This window comes from Zalophus californianus, chromosome X, assembly GCF_009762305.2.
Source record: "Zalophus californianus isolate mZalCal1 chromosome X, mZalCal1.pri.v2, whole genome shotgun sequence".
NCBI classification, from domain to species: Eukaryota; Metazoa; Chordata; class Mammalia; order Carnivora; family Otariidae; genus Zalophus; species Zalophus californianus.
In genome coordinates this window covers 82619355-82632990 of record NC_045612.1, presented here as the reverse complement: position 1 = coordinate 82632990, position 13636 = coordinate 82619355, and the positions used below count along the sequence as shown (strand labels likewise).

Genomic DNA, 13636 nt, shown 5'->3' with positions numbered 1-13636 from the left:
ACCCCAATAAAGTATAGGTATATAGCATAAATCTAAAGCTTGTTTCATTACAATTATGTTAAATTTAGCACTGTTATATAGCACTAAACCAAAATTAGTTTTAAGCTGACTTTACCAACTTCAACATGAAATGTGACAATCTAGGAAGTAAAAAGAATAAAGTTATACCTACGCTAGTTACTTTACGGTATATTTGAGCTGCATTCTGGCACTCAGAGTAAGGGTACTCTGAAGTAGCCATTTCCAGCATACACATTCCAAAAGCATAGACATCTACAGATTCATCATAGTGCTCTTCATACATCTCTGGGGCCATAAACTCAGGAGTCCCTACAAAATAACACCACATCCACATCTTTATTAAAAAGAAAAATGTATCCACCAATATCCCATTCCCTTCACCATAAGGATTACCTGAGTTAATTTCTGCTCCCTAAACCAAATTTATAAATATAAAATTTGCAGAATACTTGCTACACCTATATAAAGTACTTAAGGAATTTCCTTAACTTTCTATACTGATAAAGTACAATTTGTAATGCTCAAGATCAGGTAACAATTACTAAAATCTGTTTTTATTTCTATCTTCTTTATAAATTTTTCTGAACTAAATTAGTAAATCCTCTTTCTTAAGTCTTCAGAACTTTTTAATGATCTTTAATATATCCCCCAAAAGAAATACACTAGGATGTCTCTGAAATAAGTCAATATGTAATAGATATTTCAAAGCAAATTCACACTCTAGTCCAGGAGTCAGCAAACTTCTCTGTAAAGAAGCAGACAGTAAGTATTTCAGACACAACTATTCAACTCCACTACTGTAGTGCAAAAGCAGCCACAGACAATACATAAATGAGTGGGTATAGCTGTGTTCCCATAAAACTTTATTTACAAAAATAGACAATGGGGCCAGATTTGGCTCATGGGCCATAATTTGCTGATCCCTATTCTAGACATACACAGTTAACAAAATCTCTCTTTATCCAACCAATAACTATAAAAGTTTAATCACCAATGACACTCTTAGCAAATGATGTTCGCATTAAGGTGGCTAGGCCTAGATCACCAATCTTCACAGATCCAGTGGGTCCCGTGATGAAAATATTATCACACTTCAGATCCCGGTGAATAATGGGAGGAGTCCTAGTATGCAAGAACTGCAACCCCTTTAAAATTTGCCTGCACCAGCTCCTTAAGACCTTTGGTTTCATGACTTTAAATCGTTTTAAGTACCTACACAAAGAAACAAAAGACCACATGTAAACAAACATACCTAGCTTATTATATGAACACTATTAAGGGTAAATCATGTAAGCTGGCTGGTATTGTAACTACTATGCTTGCCATCACTGTGTTGTTTTCTATTCTCTGTTATAGAAAAGCAATTTTAAATCTAAGGCTTCATTCTTAGAGAAGACATCCTGCCAAGCTTAGCATTTTTCAGCATTTTTAATTCAAAACAAGAATCATTCTAATCAGAGTAACCTTTTGTGGAAAGGTAGCACAATTTTAAAAAGAAAGTCCTTCTACACTTTCTAATAACTGCTTATATAAGGTCACCAGAGGGTTTAACTATGTAAAATTTTAGTGTAAAGATGCTAGGAAACAGAAAAAGTATATTCCACATTTAATAGTTATAAATAAGTGATTACACCATCAAATGAAAAACTGTAGTCAGAAATAAAACAATAAACTATAATTGTATAGTACTGCTCAGTAGATCTACGAATGTGGCCACACCCTTATCTTCCATTATTTTTACAAAATGACATTACTTCTAATTCTAAAATTTTATGCTATCCCACAAATATTCATTTCTCAATACTGTATTTTCTAACAAACTTCATTAACATCCTAAATTTTTTAACCTGCCCTGAAGCACAGTCACTAGATTCAGATGCTACCAATTCTTTAATCAAGTAGTGTTATTTTATAAACAACTTTTATTACTCTTGAAAATTATTTCCAAACAAAATTTCATTGGCACTATCAGAGTCAACTTACGTCTTTAAAGTTCCTGATGTCATAAGTTCAGTCACCAATACAATACATTTCTTTCCTTTTAATATAGACTCCCAGGAATCATAAAATCGAACTATATTGGGATGTTGGAGACCCTTTAACATTTCTGCTTCTTCCTTGAACCTTTGCTGCTCAGCTTTGGTTAATTTCCGATCCTGAAATGGAATAAGAAGTTCCAAATTAGAGTCTAGAAATTCTCATGCACATTTGTAACATCACTCAAATGTGTGCTTTATTTTGTTGTTTTCATTTATGTATGTACTTATTTTCACCTGTCAATTTTTTTCTCAGGACCTATATAATCACTGATATATTTTATTAGGTGGATACTTTTGACTCCTCCCATTCAACAGTGCAGCAGCTCTCATAGTTCATAACTATGTTATAAGCCCACCTGCAAAATAAATCAATACCTTAAAATCAATACCTCATATGATAACTAAACTTTCTGTGGTAATCATTTCATAATATATACATATATCAAATCATTATGTTGTACACCTTAAACTTATACATTGTTGTATGTCAAATATATCTCAATAAAACTGGAAAAATAAATAAAATTTCCTTTGCTGGAAAAGAAAAACAATGTATCAAAATGAAAAAAGTAATAATCAAACAAATAGGAAGTTTCCCTAAATCCCTGAATTCCCACATCTATAGGATCTATAACATCAGGGCAGGAATAATCAAAATGTTAGACATGCAGACATTTATTCTGGTTAAATATTTGAATTGCAAACATATTTCCAGACAGAAATACAAGACTACCATCCAGTAAAATACCTTTAAACAGGAATTGGACCTCTAATCTGCTACATTAAATACTAGAAGTCAAAAGAGCAATGTTTACAGAATTCTGAGGGAGGACTGTAACCCTAAAACTCTGAACCCAGACAAGCTACCAATCAAATTTATAAGGGAAAATTAAACACATTTTCATGAAAACAAGGACCCAAAGTATACCATACCACACACCCTTTCTGAAAATATTACTCAAAGAATTTCAATACAAATGTGGCCAAATAACATCATTAGAAAAGGAGAGTGTGGCATACAATAAACAGCATGAAATTTCCAATAATGCTTACTTAGAGTCAAGGCTAAGTAATCATGGTTAACGTGGTTATTAAAATTGAATGAATTTTCTAAACAATAATTAAAATAGAAGATATATAATGGAAAAAGAAAAGTTTACAATTAAAACTCCAGATGATCACTGGGTGTTATATGTAAGTGATGAATCACTAAATTCTATACCTGAAACTAATATTACACTGTATGTTACATAACTAGAATTTAAATAAAAATTTGAAACTACAAAAAATTAAATTAATTTTTTTTAAAAACTAAGAGAAAAAGAAGAATAAAAGCAATTTTGTCTTCTGCAAGCAGGAGCAGGAAAGGAAGGAATGACAGAACTATTTTAAGTTTTGATTCTGACAGAGAAATAATCAAGTATTCTAGTTAAAAATTTAGGTATGATTTTCATTTCAAGATGACTGACAACATAGTAAATTAATTCCCTTCTCTTCCTAAATCCCACCAAAATGACAAAATAAATATATAAACAAATCCATAGTAGTACTGGAAATATGAGAAGGGTTCAAACAAAAGATTTTTTAAAGATAAAAAAATATATGCATTGATAGAATATACTTTTATGAAACTCAAGAGAGTAGAAGAAATGGTAACTTGATAGACACAAGACTTCCATTAAAGGGTTTTTTTTTTTTTAGCAAAAATAAACTATTGGGACTTCATCAAAATAAAAATCTCCACAGCAAAGGAAACAATCAACAAAACTAAAAGGCAAACTACAGAATGGGAGAAGATATTTGCAAATGACATATCTGATAAAGGGTTAGTATCCAAACTGTATAAAGAACTTATCAAACTCAACACCCAAAAAACAAATAATCCAGTTAAAAACTGGGCAGAAAACATGACTAGACATTTTTCCAAAGAAGACATAGAGATGGCCAAGAGACACGAAAAGATGTTCAAAATCACAGATCATAAGGGAAATAACAAGTCCAAATTACAATGAGATATCACACCTGTCAGAATGGCTAAAATCAACAACACAGGAAACAACAGATGTTGGTGGGGATGTGGAGAAAGGGGAACCCTCTTGCACTGTTGGTGCAAATGCAAACTGGTGCAGCAACTCTGGAAAACAGTATGGAGATTCCTCAGAAAGTTAAAACTAGGACTACCCTATGATCCAGCAATTACACTACTAGGTATTTACCCAAAGCACCCAAAAATACTAATTCAAAGGGATACATGCACCCTGATGTTTATAGCACAGTATCTACAGTAGCCAAATTATGGAAACAGCCCAAGTGTCCATCAATTGATGAATGGATAAAGAAGATGTGGTGTGTGTATATATATATATATACATACATACACATTGTATATATACACATACACAACAGAATATTATTCAGCCTTAAAAAAGAATGAAATCTTGCCATTTGCAACAATATGGATGGAGCTAGAGAGTATTATGCTAAGAAATAAGTCAGTCAAAGAAAGACAAATACCATATGATTTTACTCATATGTGGAATTTAAGAAAGAAAACAAATGAGCAAAGGGAAAAAAAGAGAGAGAGGCAAACCAAGAAACAGACTCTTAACTATAGAGAACAAACTGATGGTTTACCAGAGGGGAGGTGGGTGAGGGGATGGGTTAAATAGGTGATGGGGGTTAAGGAGTGCACTCATTGTGATGAGCACCTGGTGTTATATGGAAGTGTTGAATCACTATACTGTACACCTGAAACTAATATTTAAAAAAATTTTTTTGACGATTTTATTTATTTATTTGACAGAGAGAAGACAGCGAGAGAGGGAACACAAGCAGGGGGAGTGGGAGAGGGAGAAGCAGGCTTCCCGCCAAGCAGGGAGCCCGATGCAGGACTCGAGCCCAGGATGCTGGGATCATGACCTGAGCCGAAGGCAGACGCCCAACCGACTGAGCCACCCAGGCGTCCCTGAAACTAATATTATACTGTACACTAACTAACTGGAATACAAAGAAAAACTTGAAGGGGCTCCTGGCTGGCTCAGTCAGAAGAGCATGTGACTCTTGATCTTGGGGTCATGAGTTTGACCCCCATGTTGGGTGTAGAGATTACTTAAATAAACACGTATTTTTTAAAAGAGGAAAAAAAGGGAAAACTTTTTAAAAAGAGGGTTTCTTTTTTTTTTTTAAGACTTCATGATAACCCTAATAAAGTAGCACATCAGAGGTGTTGCAATTTCTTTTTTGGTTACTTTATACACATTATTCCTTGATGTGTATAAGGAAATATGTAAAGGGATATTCAGTGCAGCATGGTTTGTAACTGTGAAAATTAGAAACAACCAAAATGTCAATAATAAAGTTTATTATATGCCAGGTACTGATCTAATTTTTTTAATATATTAACACATTTGGTCCCATAACAATCCTTTAAGATAGGCATTACTACTGTTATCTCCATTTTGCAAATAAAGAAGCTGAGGTTAAGATAGTTAGGTAATCTGCCCAGGATCAAATGGGCTAAACATGGGTTATAGCCAAACAGCCAAATAACAATTAAAAGAATGAGGTAGATCTATGTGTATAGATCTAATGTGGATAGATCTCTAAGACATACTGCTGAGTAAAAAAAAAAAAAAAAAAAAAAAAAGGCATTCTGAAAAAATTACAATATGATAATTTGTACATAAAAAAAGAACCATCCTGGGCGCCTGGGTGGTTCAGATGGTTAAGCGTCTGCCTTCGGCTCAGGTCATGATCCCAGGGTCCTAGGATCGAGTCCCACATCAGGCTCCCAGCTCAGCGGGAAGCCTGCTTCTCCCTCTGCCTCTCTCTCTCTCTCTCTCTCTCTCTCTCTCTCTCTCTCTCTGTCTCTCTCTGTCTCTGCCTCTCATGAATAAATAAATAAAAAAATCTTTAAATTAGCAAAGGATCAATGTGAAATCATTTAAAAAAAAAAAAAAAGAACCATCCTGAACAGTGCTACATTTCTAGTACATATTTAAATGCATAGATAAAGGATGAGATAGATACACAAATGAGTAGCTACAATTGTATCTGGAAGGGAGAAGACTGGCATGCAGGTCTTTTCTTCAGATGATGACCATATGGTACACTTCATAGTCACTCAGCAATATCTTTTACTTTACTCAATATCTTTTATGTGAATATCTGAAGTTTAGTCTCCTAAGACTTTTTATATTTAACTTTCTAATCCATCTGGAGTTTCCTGTACATGCAGTCTTTTCATCTAGATGGTTAAGCGGTTGTACTAGCACCACTTAAACTACTCTTTTCTCACTGATTTGAGGAACATGTTTGCTGTATATTGTTTCTAGTTATACTGGGTTCTGCTTCCTTTCACTAATCTGTCCATGCCTATGATAGTGGCTTTCAGTATGTGTAATTACTGATAAGGCAAATCACTTCCCTATTCATTATTTTCTTGGCTTTCTCATCTTTTTATGTTCAATATAAACATTAAGATCATTTTTCCAATTAAAATAAAAGAATCACTTGGAATCTAATTGGAATTATATTAAATATATAGACATTAATTTGGAGAAAACTGGCATCTAAAAAGCCATCTAAGAACATAGTATATATCTTTCCATTTGTCCAGAGTTCCAGTAAGGTTCTCTGGGGGAATGGGGAAGTGAGGAGAAAGAGCTGATACTCTCCTAGTTTATTTTTTCCTGAACCACATATTTAAATTTAATTTATTTAAAAATTTTCACTTAGTAAAACTGATTCTTTCTGGTGTACAGTTCCATGAGTTTTGACAAATGCATAAAGTTGTATAACCAGTGCCACAACTTAAATACAGAATGATTCCATCAATTCCACCCGCCCTCCCCCCCATACACACAAATTCCCCTGCACCATCCATTTCTAGTCAAACCTTCTTCTTACCCTTAAACTCTGGAAACCACTCATCTATTTATTATTCTTATAATTTTGCCTTTTCTGGAAAGTCCTATAAATGGGAAGAAATTATACATAGCCTTTTGAGTCTGGCATCTTGTACTTAGCATAATATCTTTTAGATTGATCTATATTGTATCAATAGTCTGTTGCTTTAAATTGTTGAACAGTATTCCACCTATGAATGTATCACCATATGTTTATCCATTCCCAGATGAAAAACATTTGGGTATTTTCCAGTTTGGGGCAATTACAAATAAAACTATAAACATTCATGTACAACTGCTTGTGTGAACATAGGTTTTCTTGGATAAATGTCTCAAGTGGGACTGAAGGGTCATATGGTATGTTTAACTATGTAAGAAACTGACAAAGTGCCAAAATGGTTCTACCATTTTGTATTCTCACCAACAATGTATTAGAGTTTCTCCACATTATCCTCACTAAAAGTTGGTCCTGTCAGGATTTTCTTTAATTTGGTTGGTTTTTAGCCATTCTAGTAGGTGTATTGGGGTATCAGATTATGGTTTTAATTTTCATTTCCCTAATGATTAATGAGGGTGAGCATCTTTCTGTGTGCTTACTTGCCATACATCTATCTTCTTTGGTGAAATGTCTGTTCCAATCCTTAATCCATTTTTTAATTAGGTTGTTTTAGCTTATTGTAGAGTTTTGAGAGTTCTTTATAGATTCTGGATAGAAGTCCTTTATCACATATGTGATTTAAAAATATTCTCTGCCACTCTGGATTATCTTCTCATTCCCTTAACAGTGTCTTTCATAGCGCAAAATATTTTAAGTTTGTTCAACTCCAATTTATTGATTTTCTACTTTTATAGATTATGCTTTCACTGTTATATCCAAGAGCTCTTTGCTTAACCAAAAGTCAAAAAGATTTTCTCAGGTTTTCTTATAGAAGTTTTAGTTTTACTTTTAGGTCTATGATCTATTTTAAGTTAAATTTTGTATAACATGTGAAAATTACGTGAAGGTTCATTTTTTTTTTAGTATGCATGTATAATTACTCAAGCACCTTTTGTTGAAAAGACCATCCATTCTATTCTGAACTGCCAATGTATCTTTTTAAAAAATCACTTGACCGGGTGTGCCTGGGTGGCTCATGATCCCGGGGGTCCTGGGATCAAGCTCCGCATCTGGCTCCCCGCTCAGTGGGGAGTCTGTTTCTCCCCCTCTCTCTCTCCCCCTGCTTGTGCGCACTCTTCCTCTCTCTCTCTCTCTCTCAAATAAAATCTTTAAAAAATAAAATAAAAATCACTTGACCATATCTGTTTGGGTCTATTTCTAAACTCTGTTCTGTCCCACTTACCTGTGTGTCTTTTTGCCAATACCAAACATGTCTTAATTACTATACCCTTGGAGTAAGTCTGAAAATCAGGTAACATGAATTCCTTACACTTCTTTATCAAATTTGTTTTAGTTATTCCAGTTCTTTGCCTTTCCATATTAATTTTATTTATTTTTATTATGTTATGTTAATCACCATACATTACATCATTAGTTTTTGATGTAGTGTTCCATGATTCATTGTTTGCATATAACACCTAGTGCTCCATGCAGTACTAGGTGTTATACCTCTTTAATACCCATCACCAGGCTAACCCATCCCCCGGCCCCCCTCCCCTCTAGAACCCTCAGTTTGTTTCTCAGAGTCCATAGTCTCCCATGGTTCATCTCCCCCTCTGATTTCCCCCCCTTCATTCTTCCATATTAATTTTAAAATCAGTTTGTCAACAACTAAAAATTCCCATTGGGATTTTGATATAATTTGTCTTGAATTTCTAGGTCATATGGAGAAAACTGACATCTTAATAATAAGTCTTCCAATCAACCAATCCATTTATTTGGATCTTCTTTATCAATTTTTTTTTAGCACAGATACTGCGTGTACTTTATATATACTTAATTATTTTTTTTGGTGCTACTGTAAATGGTATTTTTAAAAATAACAATTTCATGGTAGCATTTGTATACACTAATAATAAAGTAGTAGAAAGAGAAATTAAGAAAACAATTCTATTTATAATTGCACCAAGAATAAAAGACCCAGGAATAAACTTAATCAAGGAAGTGAAAGATCTTGTACACTGAAAACTATAAAACATTGGCAAAAGAAATTGAAGATGACACAAACAAATGGAAAAATACCCCATGCTCACAGATTGGAAGAATTATTATTGTTAAAATGCTCATACCACCCAAGCGATCTACAGATTCAATGCAATCTCTACCAAAATACAGCAAAAAAATCCTAAAATATTTATGGAACTATAAAAGACCCTAAATAGCCAAAGAAATCTTGAGAAAGAAAAATAAAGCTGGAGGTATCACAATTCCAGATTTCAAGATATACCACAAAACTGTTGTAATCAAAACAGTATGGCACTGGCACAAAAACAGACACATAGATCAACAGAACAAGACAGAGAGCCCAGAAATAAATCTACATTTCTATGGCCAAATAATCTATAACAAAGGAGGCAAGAATATACAATGGGAAAAAAACAGTCTCTTCAATAAATGGTATTGGAAAAACTGGACAGCTACATGCAAAAGAATGAAACCAGACCCCTTTCTTACACCACACACAAAAATAAACTCAAAATGGAGTAAGGACCTAAATGTGAAACCTGAAACCATAAAAATCCTAGAAGAGAGCACTGGCAGTAATTCCTCTGACATTGGCCATAGCAACATTTTTCTAGGTATGTCTCCTAATGCAAGAGAAACAAAAACTATTGGGGCAACATCAAAATAAAAAGCTTCTGCACAGCAAAAGAAACCATCAATAAAAAAGTCAACCTACTAAATGGGAGAAGATATTTTCAATGATATATCTAATAAGTAGCTAATATCTGAAATATATAAAGAATTCATATAACTGAACACCAAAAAAAAATCAGATTTAAAAAATGGCTAGGAGTGCCTGGGTGGCTCAGTCAGTTAAGCGTCCAACTTTTGATTTCAGCTCTGGTTATGATCTCAGGGTCGTGAGATCAAGCCCCATGTCCAGCTTCGCACTCAGCAGGGAGTCGGCTTGGGATTCTCCCTCTTCCTCTGCCCCCCTTGCTCGCTCTCTCTAAAATAAATAAATCTTTTAAAAAATGGCTAGAGAATCTGAACAGACATTTTTCCAAAGAAGACATACAGATGGCCAACACACATAAAAATATGCTCAATATCACTCATTATCAGGGAAATGCAAATCAAAATCACACTGAGATATCACCGTAAACCTGTCAGAATGGCTATAAACAAAACAACAAGAAATAACAAGTGCTGATGAGAATGTGGAGAGAAAGGAACCGTCATGCACTGTTGGAAGGAATGTAAATTGATGCAGCCACTCTGGAAAACAATATGGGGGTTCCTCAAAATATTAAAAATAGAAATACCATATGATCCAATAATTCCACCATTGGGTATTTACCCCCCAAAATTAAAAAACTAATTCAAAACTATATATGCAACCCTACGTTTACTGCAACATTATTTACAACAGCCAAGATATGGAAGCAACCTAAGTGTCTATCAATAGAGGAATGGATAAGGAAGATGTGATATATATATTTACAATGGAATGTTATGCATCCACAAAAAGGGTGAAATAGTGCCATTTGAGACAACATGGATGGACCTGTTTATTTTCTTATTGATTTTGCTAAGACATCCACAATATTGAAAAAAAAATGGTGTAACAGTTATCACTGCCTTTTATTGTATTTTAATAAAAAGTTTTATTCTCACAGCTTACAACATCTATTGCTTTGTTTTTGTTTTTGCAAGTAGTTTAACATGTTGAAATAATTCCCTTACATTCCTACATTCCTTTTATTTTTTAATTAGGAATGGCTGCTGAATTTTATCAAATGTTTTCTCAGCACCTACTGATGTGATCATATGATTTCTTGATAGGTTCCTGATACAGAATTATTCTTAAAATCTTTAAGGCCTACCTAGTTTCAGCACATTATTCTTTTGATCCACTGGTGAATCCTATTTGCTAATATTCTGCTAAGGATTTTAACATCTATATTAATATGGAGATTAGGCTATAGTTTTCTTTCTTTGTACAATATAAGGATTCGTATTGAGATTACATTGGCTTCATGAAATTAAGTGGGGTTAAATAGTTTTAACATTGGAATCACTTGTCATTTTAAAGGTTACCTAGAAATCAGGCTCTGGACTTACTTGCTTCTAATGTTTTTTATGTTTTTAAATTATAAAAAAATTAAAGCATTAAAAATAAGGTATAATAACCAGCTCTGTTGAATTTTAACATTTTGCCAAATCTACTTCCATTTTAAACAAAACATTAGAGACATAGTTGAAGTCCCCTAGATATCCCTTCTTGATTCTATCCCCTTCCTTCCCATCCCAGAAGTAACCACTATCTGAATTAGGTTTTTAATCCATGAACGTTTTAAAAATATTTTTATTATATGTTTGTATCCATAAGCAATATAGTTTTACAAGCGTTAAAGCTTCGTAGAGGTGGTTATCATGTGTTATGTTCCTTTTGCAAATTATTTTGTTTGATATTACATTTTTTGTATTTATCTACTTTGATATGTATAACAGTTCCAGTTTATTTATTTTAACTCTTGCATAGTATCTCATTATATAGTTCTACCACAAGTTATCCATTTACCCATTGATGGACATTTGAGTTGATTCAAGTTTTCTCTGTTATAAATAATGCTGCATTGCATTGGATGCCTCTTTATCCCAGTATTAACAACAACAAAAAATAATTTAAATCACCTTTCTATAATAACTGGCCTATTCAACTTTTCTACTTTTTCTTGGGTACATTTTGGATTATATTTTGTTTAGGAGCAATCCATTACTTAAGATTTAAAATGTGTTAACAATGTTATAGGTAGAATCTAGATGGTGGATATAATGGATGTTCTAGGCAAGTCTTTCAACTTTGCTCTATATTTGAAATGTTTCATACTAAAATGTTGAGAAGATTTTGTTGACAAAGTTGCACATTATGTTCTCTTCTACTTCTTTGACTCTTTTCCAGAGCATGGCTATATTTCATTTGTCATTTCTTTGCTCATATACATTTTGCCCTCTTTATTTCTTCTACTTCTTTTACTCTTTTCCAGAGCATGGCTATATTTCATTTGTCATTTCTTTGCTCATATACATTTTGCCCTCTTTATTTTTCTTCATCAGGTTCATTAATTACTTTTCAGAAAGCCAAAATGAGTAGATTTATCCTATTTTTAGGTTTATAATTTTTTATTAATTTCAGTTATCTTTAATTCCCTCTTCCTTTATTTTGCTTTATTTTGTTATTTCCCTAATGTCTCAAGAGTACCATATCTCTTCTAGTTAGTATTCATTAATAATGAAGACATTTTAGGTGGTAAATTTTCTTCTGGGTATCGCTTTTGCAATGACCCACAAATTTTGTCATAATGTCCTTTTTCATTGCTTTCTGGGTAGTTTATAATTTCAGTTTTGAGTCTCTCCTCAATCCAAAATTTGTCTAGAAGTATGATTTCTGATTTCCAGTTAAGAATCTTTTGGTTATTTGTTTCATTATTTCTAATTTTACTGAGTAATAGAGAATATAAAATCTCTTCAATTTAATGTTTTCTTTAGGCAACATAATTTGACCAACTATTTTTTTTAGATTTTACTTATTTATTTATTTGAGACACAGAGATAGAGAGCGAGCATGAGCAGTGGGAGAGGCAGAGGGAGAGGGAGAAGCAGGCTCCCTGCCGAGCCAGGAGCCCAATGTGGGGCTTGATCCCAAGATGCTGGGATCATGACCTGAGCCGAAGGCAGACGCTTAACCATCTGAGCTACCCAGGCACCCCTAGATTCTATTTATTTATTTGAGAGAGCACGAGAAAGCACGAGACAGGGAAGTGTCAGAGGGCAAAGCAGGCCCCCACCGAGCAGGGAGCCAGATGTGGGGCTTGATCCCAGGATTCCGGGATCATGACCTGAGCCGACTGAGCCACCCAGAGGCCCCTGACCAACTTTTTAATAAAAATGTATATTCTCTCTTTGAAGGATGTAAAATACTATATATCCATCAAATGAAGTTTGTGGATTATATTATCTAGTTCTTCTGTGTTTTTTCACTTTTTGTCTACTAGATCTGTCCTATTTTGAAATAATAGGGCCTGGAATCTCCTACTATAGCCATATATTTATCCATTTTCCTTGAATCTATTACAGGTTCTTTTTAAATTACTAACCAAAATATTTTTTGTGCCTATGGCTCTTTTATATATCTTCTTAAAATGTGAAGTAAATAATTTCATAAAATCCTGTTCAATGCTTTAACTTTACTTCCTTCTGTGACATATTAATATTGCCACTCCTGCTTTCTTTCTTGTTCATACCTTTATTTTACCTTTCTTTACCACTGTCTTAAGTATGTTTTTAGTAAACAACACATGGGTTTTGTCTTTTAACCCAATCTGACAGTCTCAGTTTTTTAACAAGCAAATGTAATAGGAACATATTTGATTTAGCACATGATATACTTAATTTTACTCCGTCTTATTTTAAGTTGTTTATATATTTTACTTTTTGTTTCCTTTATTTCTATTAACTTAGAAATATATTACATTTTTTCATTTTCACAAGTGGTTAGCTTCCTT

General features: G+C 33.4%; 1 protein-coding gene across 3 annotated transcripts in view; it reads right to left on the bottom strand.

Moving 5' to 3' along the window:
* Window positions 1-13636, bottom strand: part of WNK3 (WNK lysine deficient protein kinase 3) — a 155809-nt gene that overhangs the window by 109773 nt on the left and 32400 nt on the right. For all 3 annotated transcript variants that reach the window (XM_027609128.2, XM_027609129.2, XM_027609130.2), the window contains 3 exons: window positions 2005-2177; window positions 1013-1233; window positions 173-330 (listed from right to left, as the gene is read on the bottom strand). In XM_027609128.2, the coding sequence (XP_027464929.1) occupies window positions 173-330; window positions 1013-1233; window positions 2005-2177 (552 nt within the window). The remainder of the gene's footprint in view (window positions 1-172; window positions 331-1012; window positions 1234-2004; window positions 2178-13636) is intronic.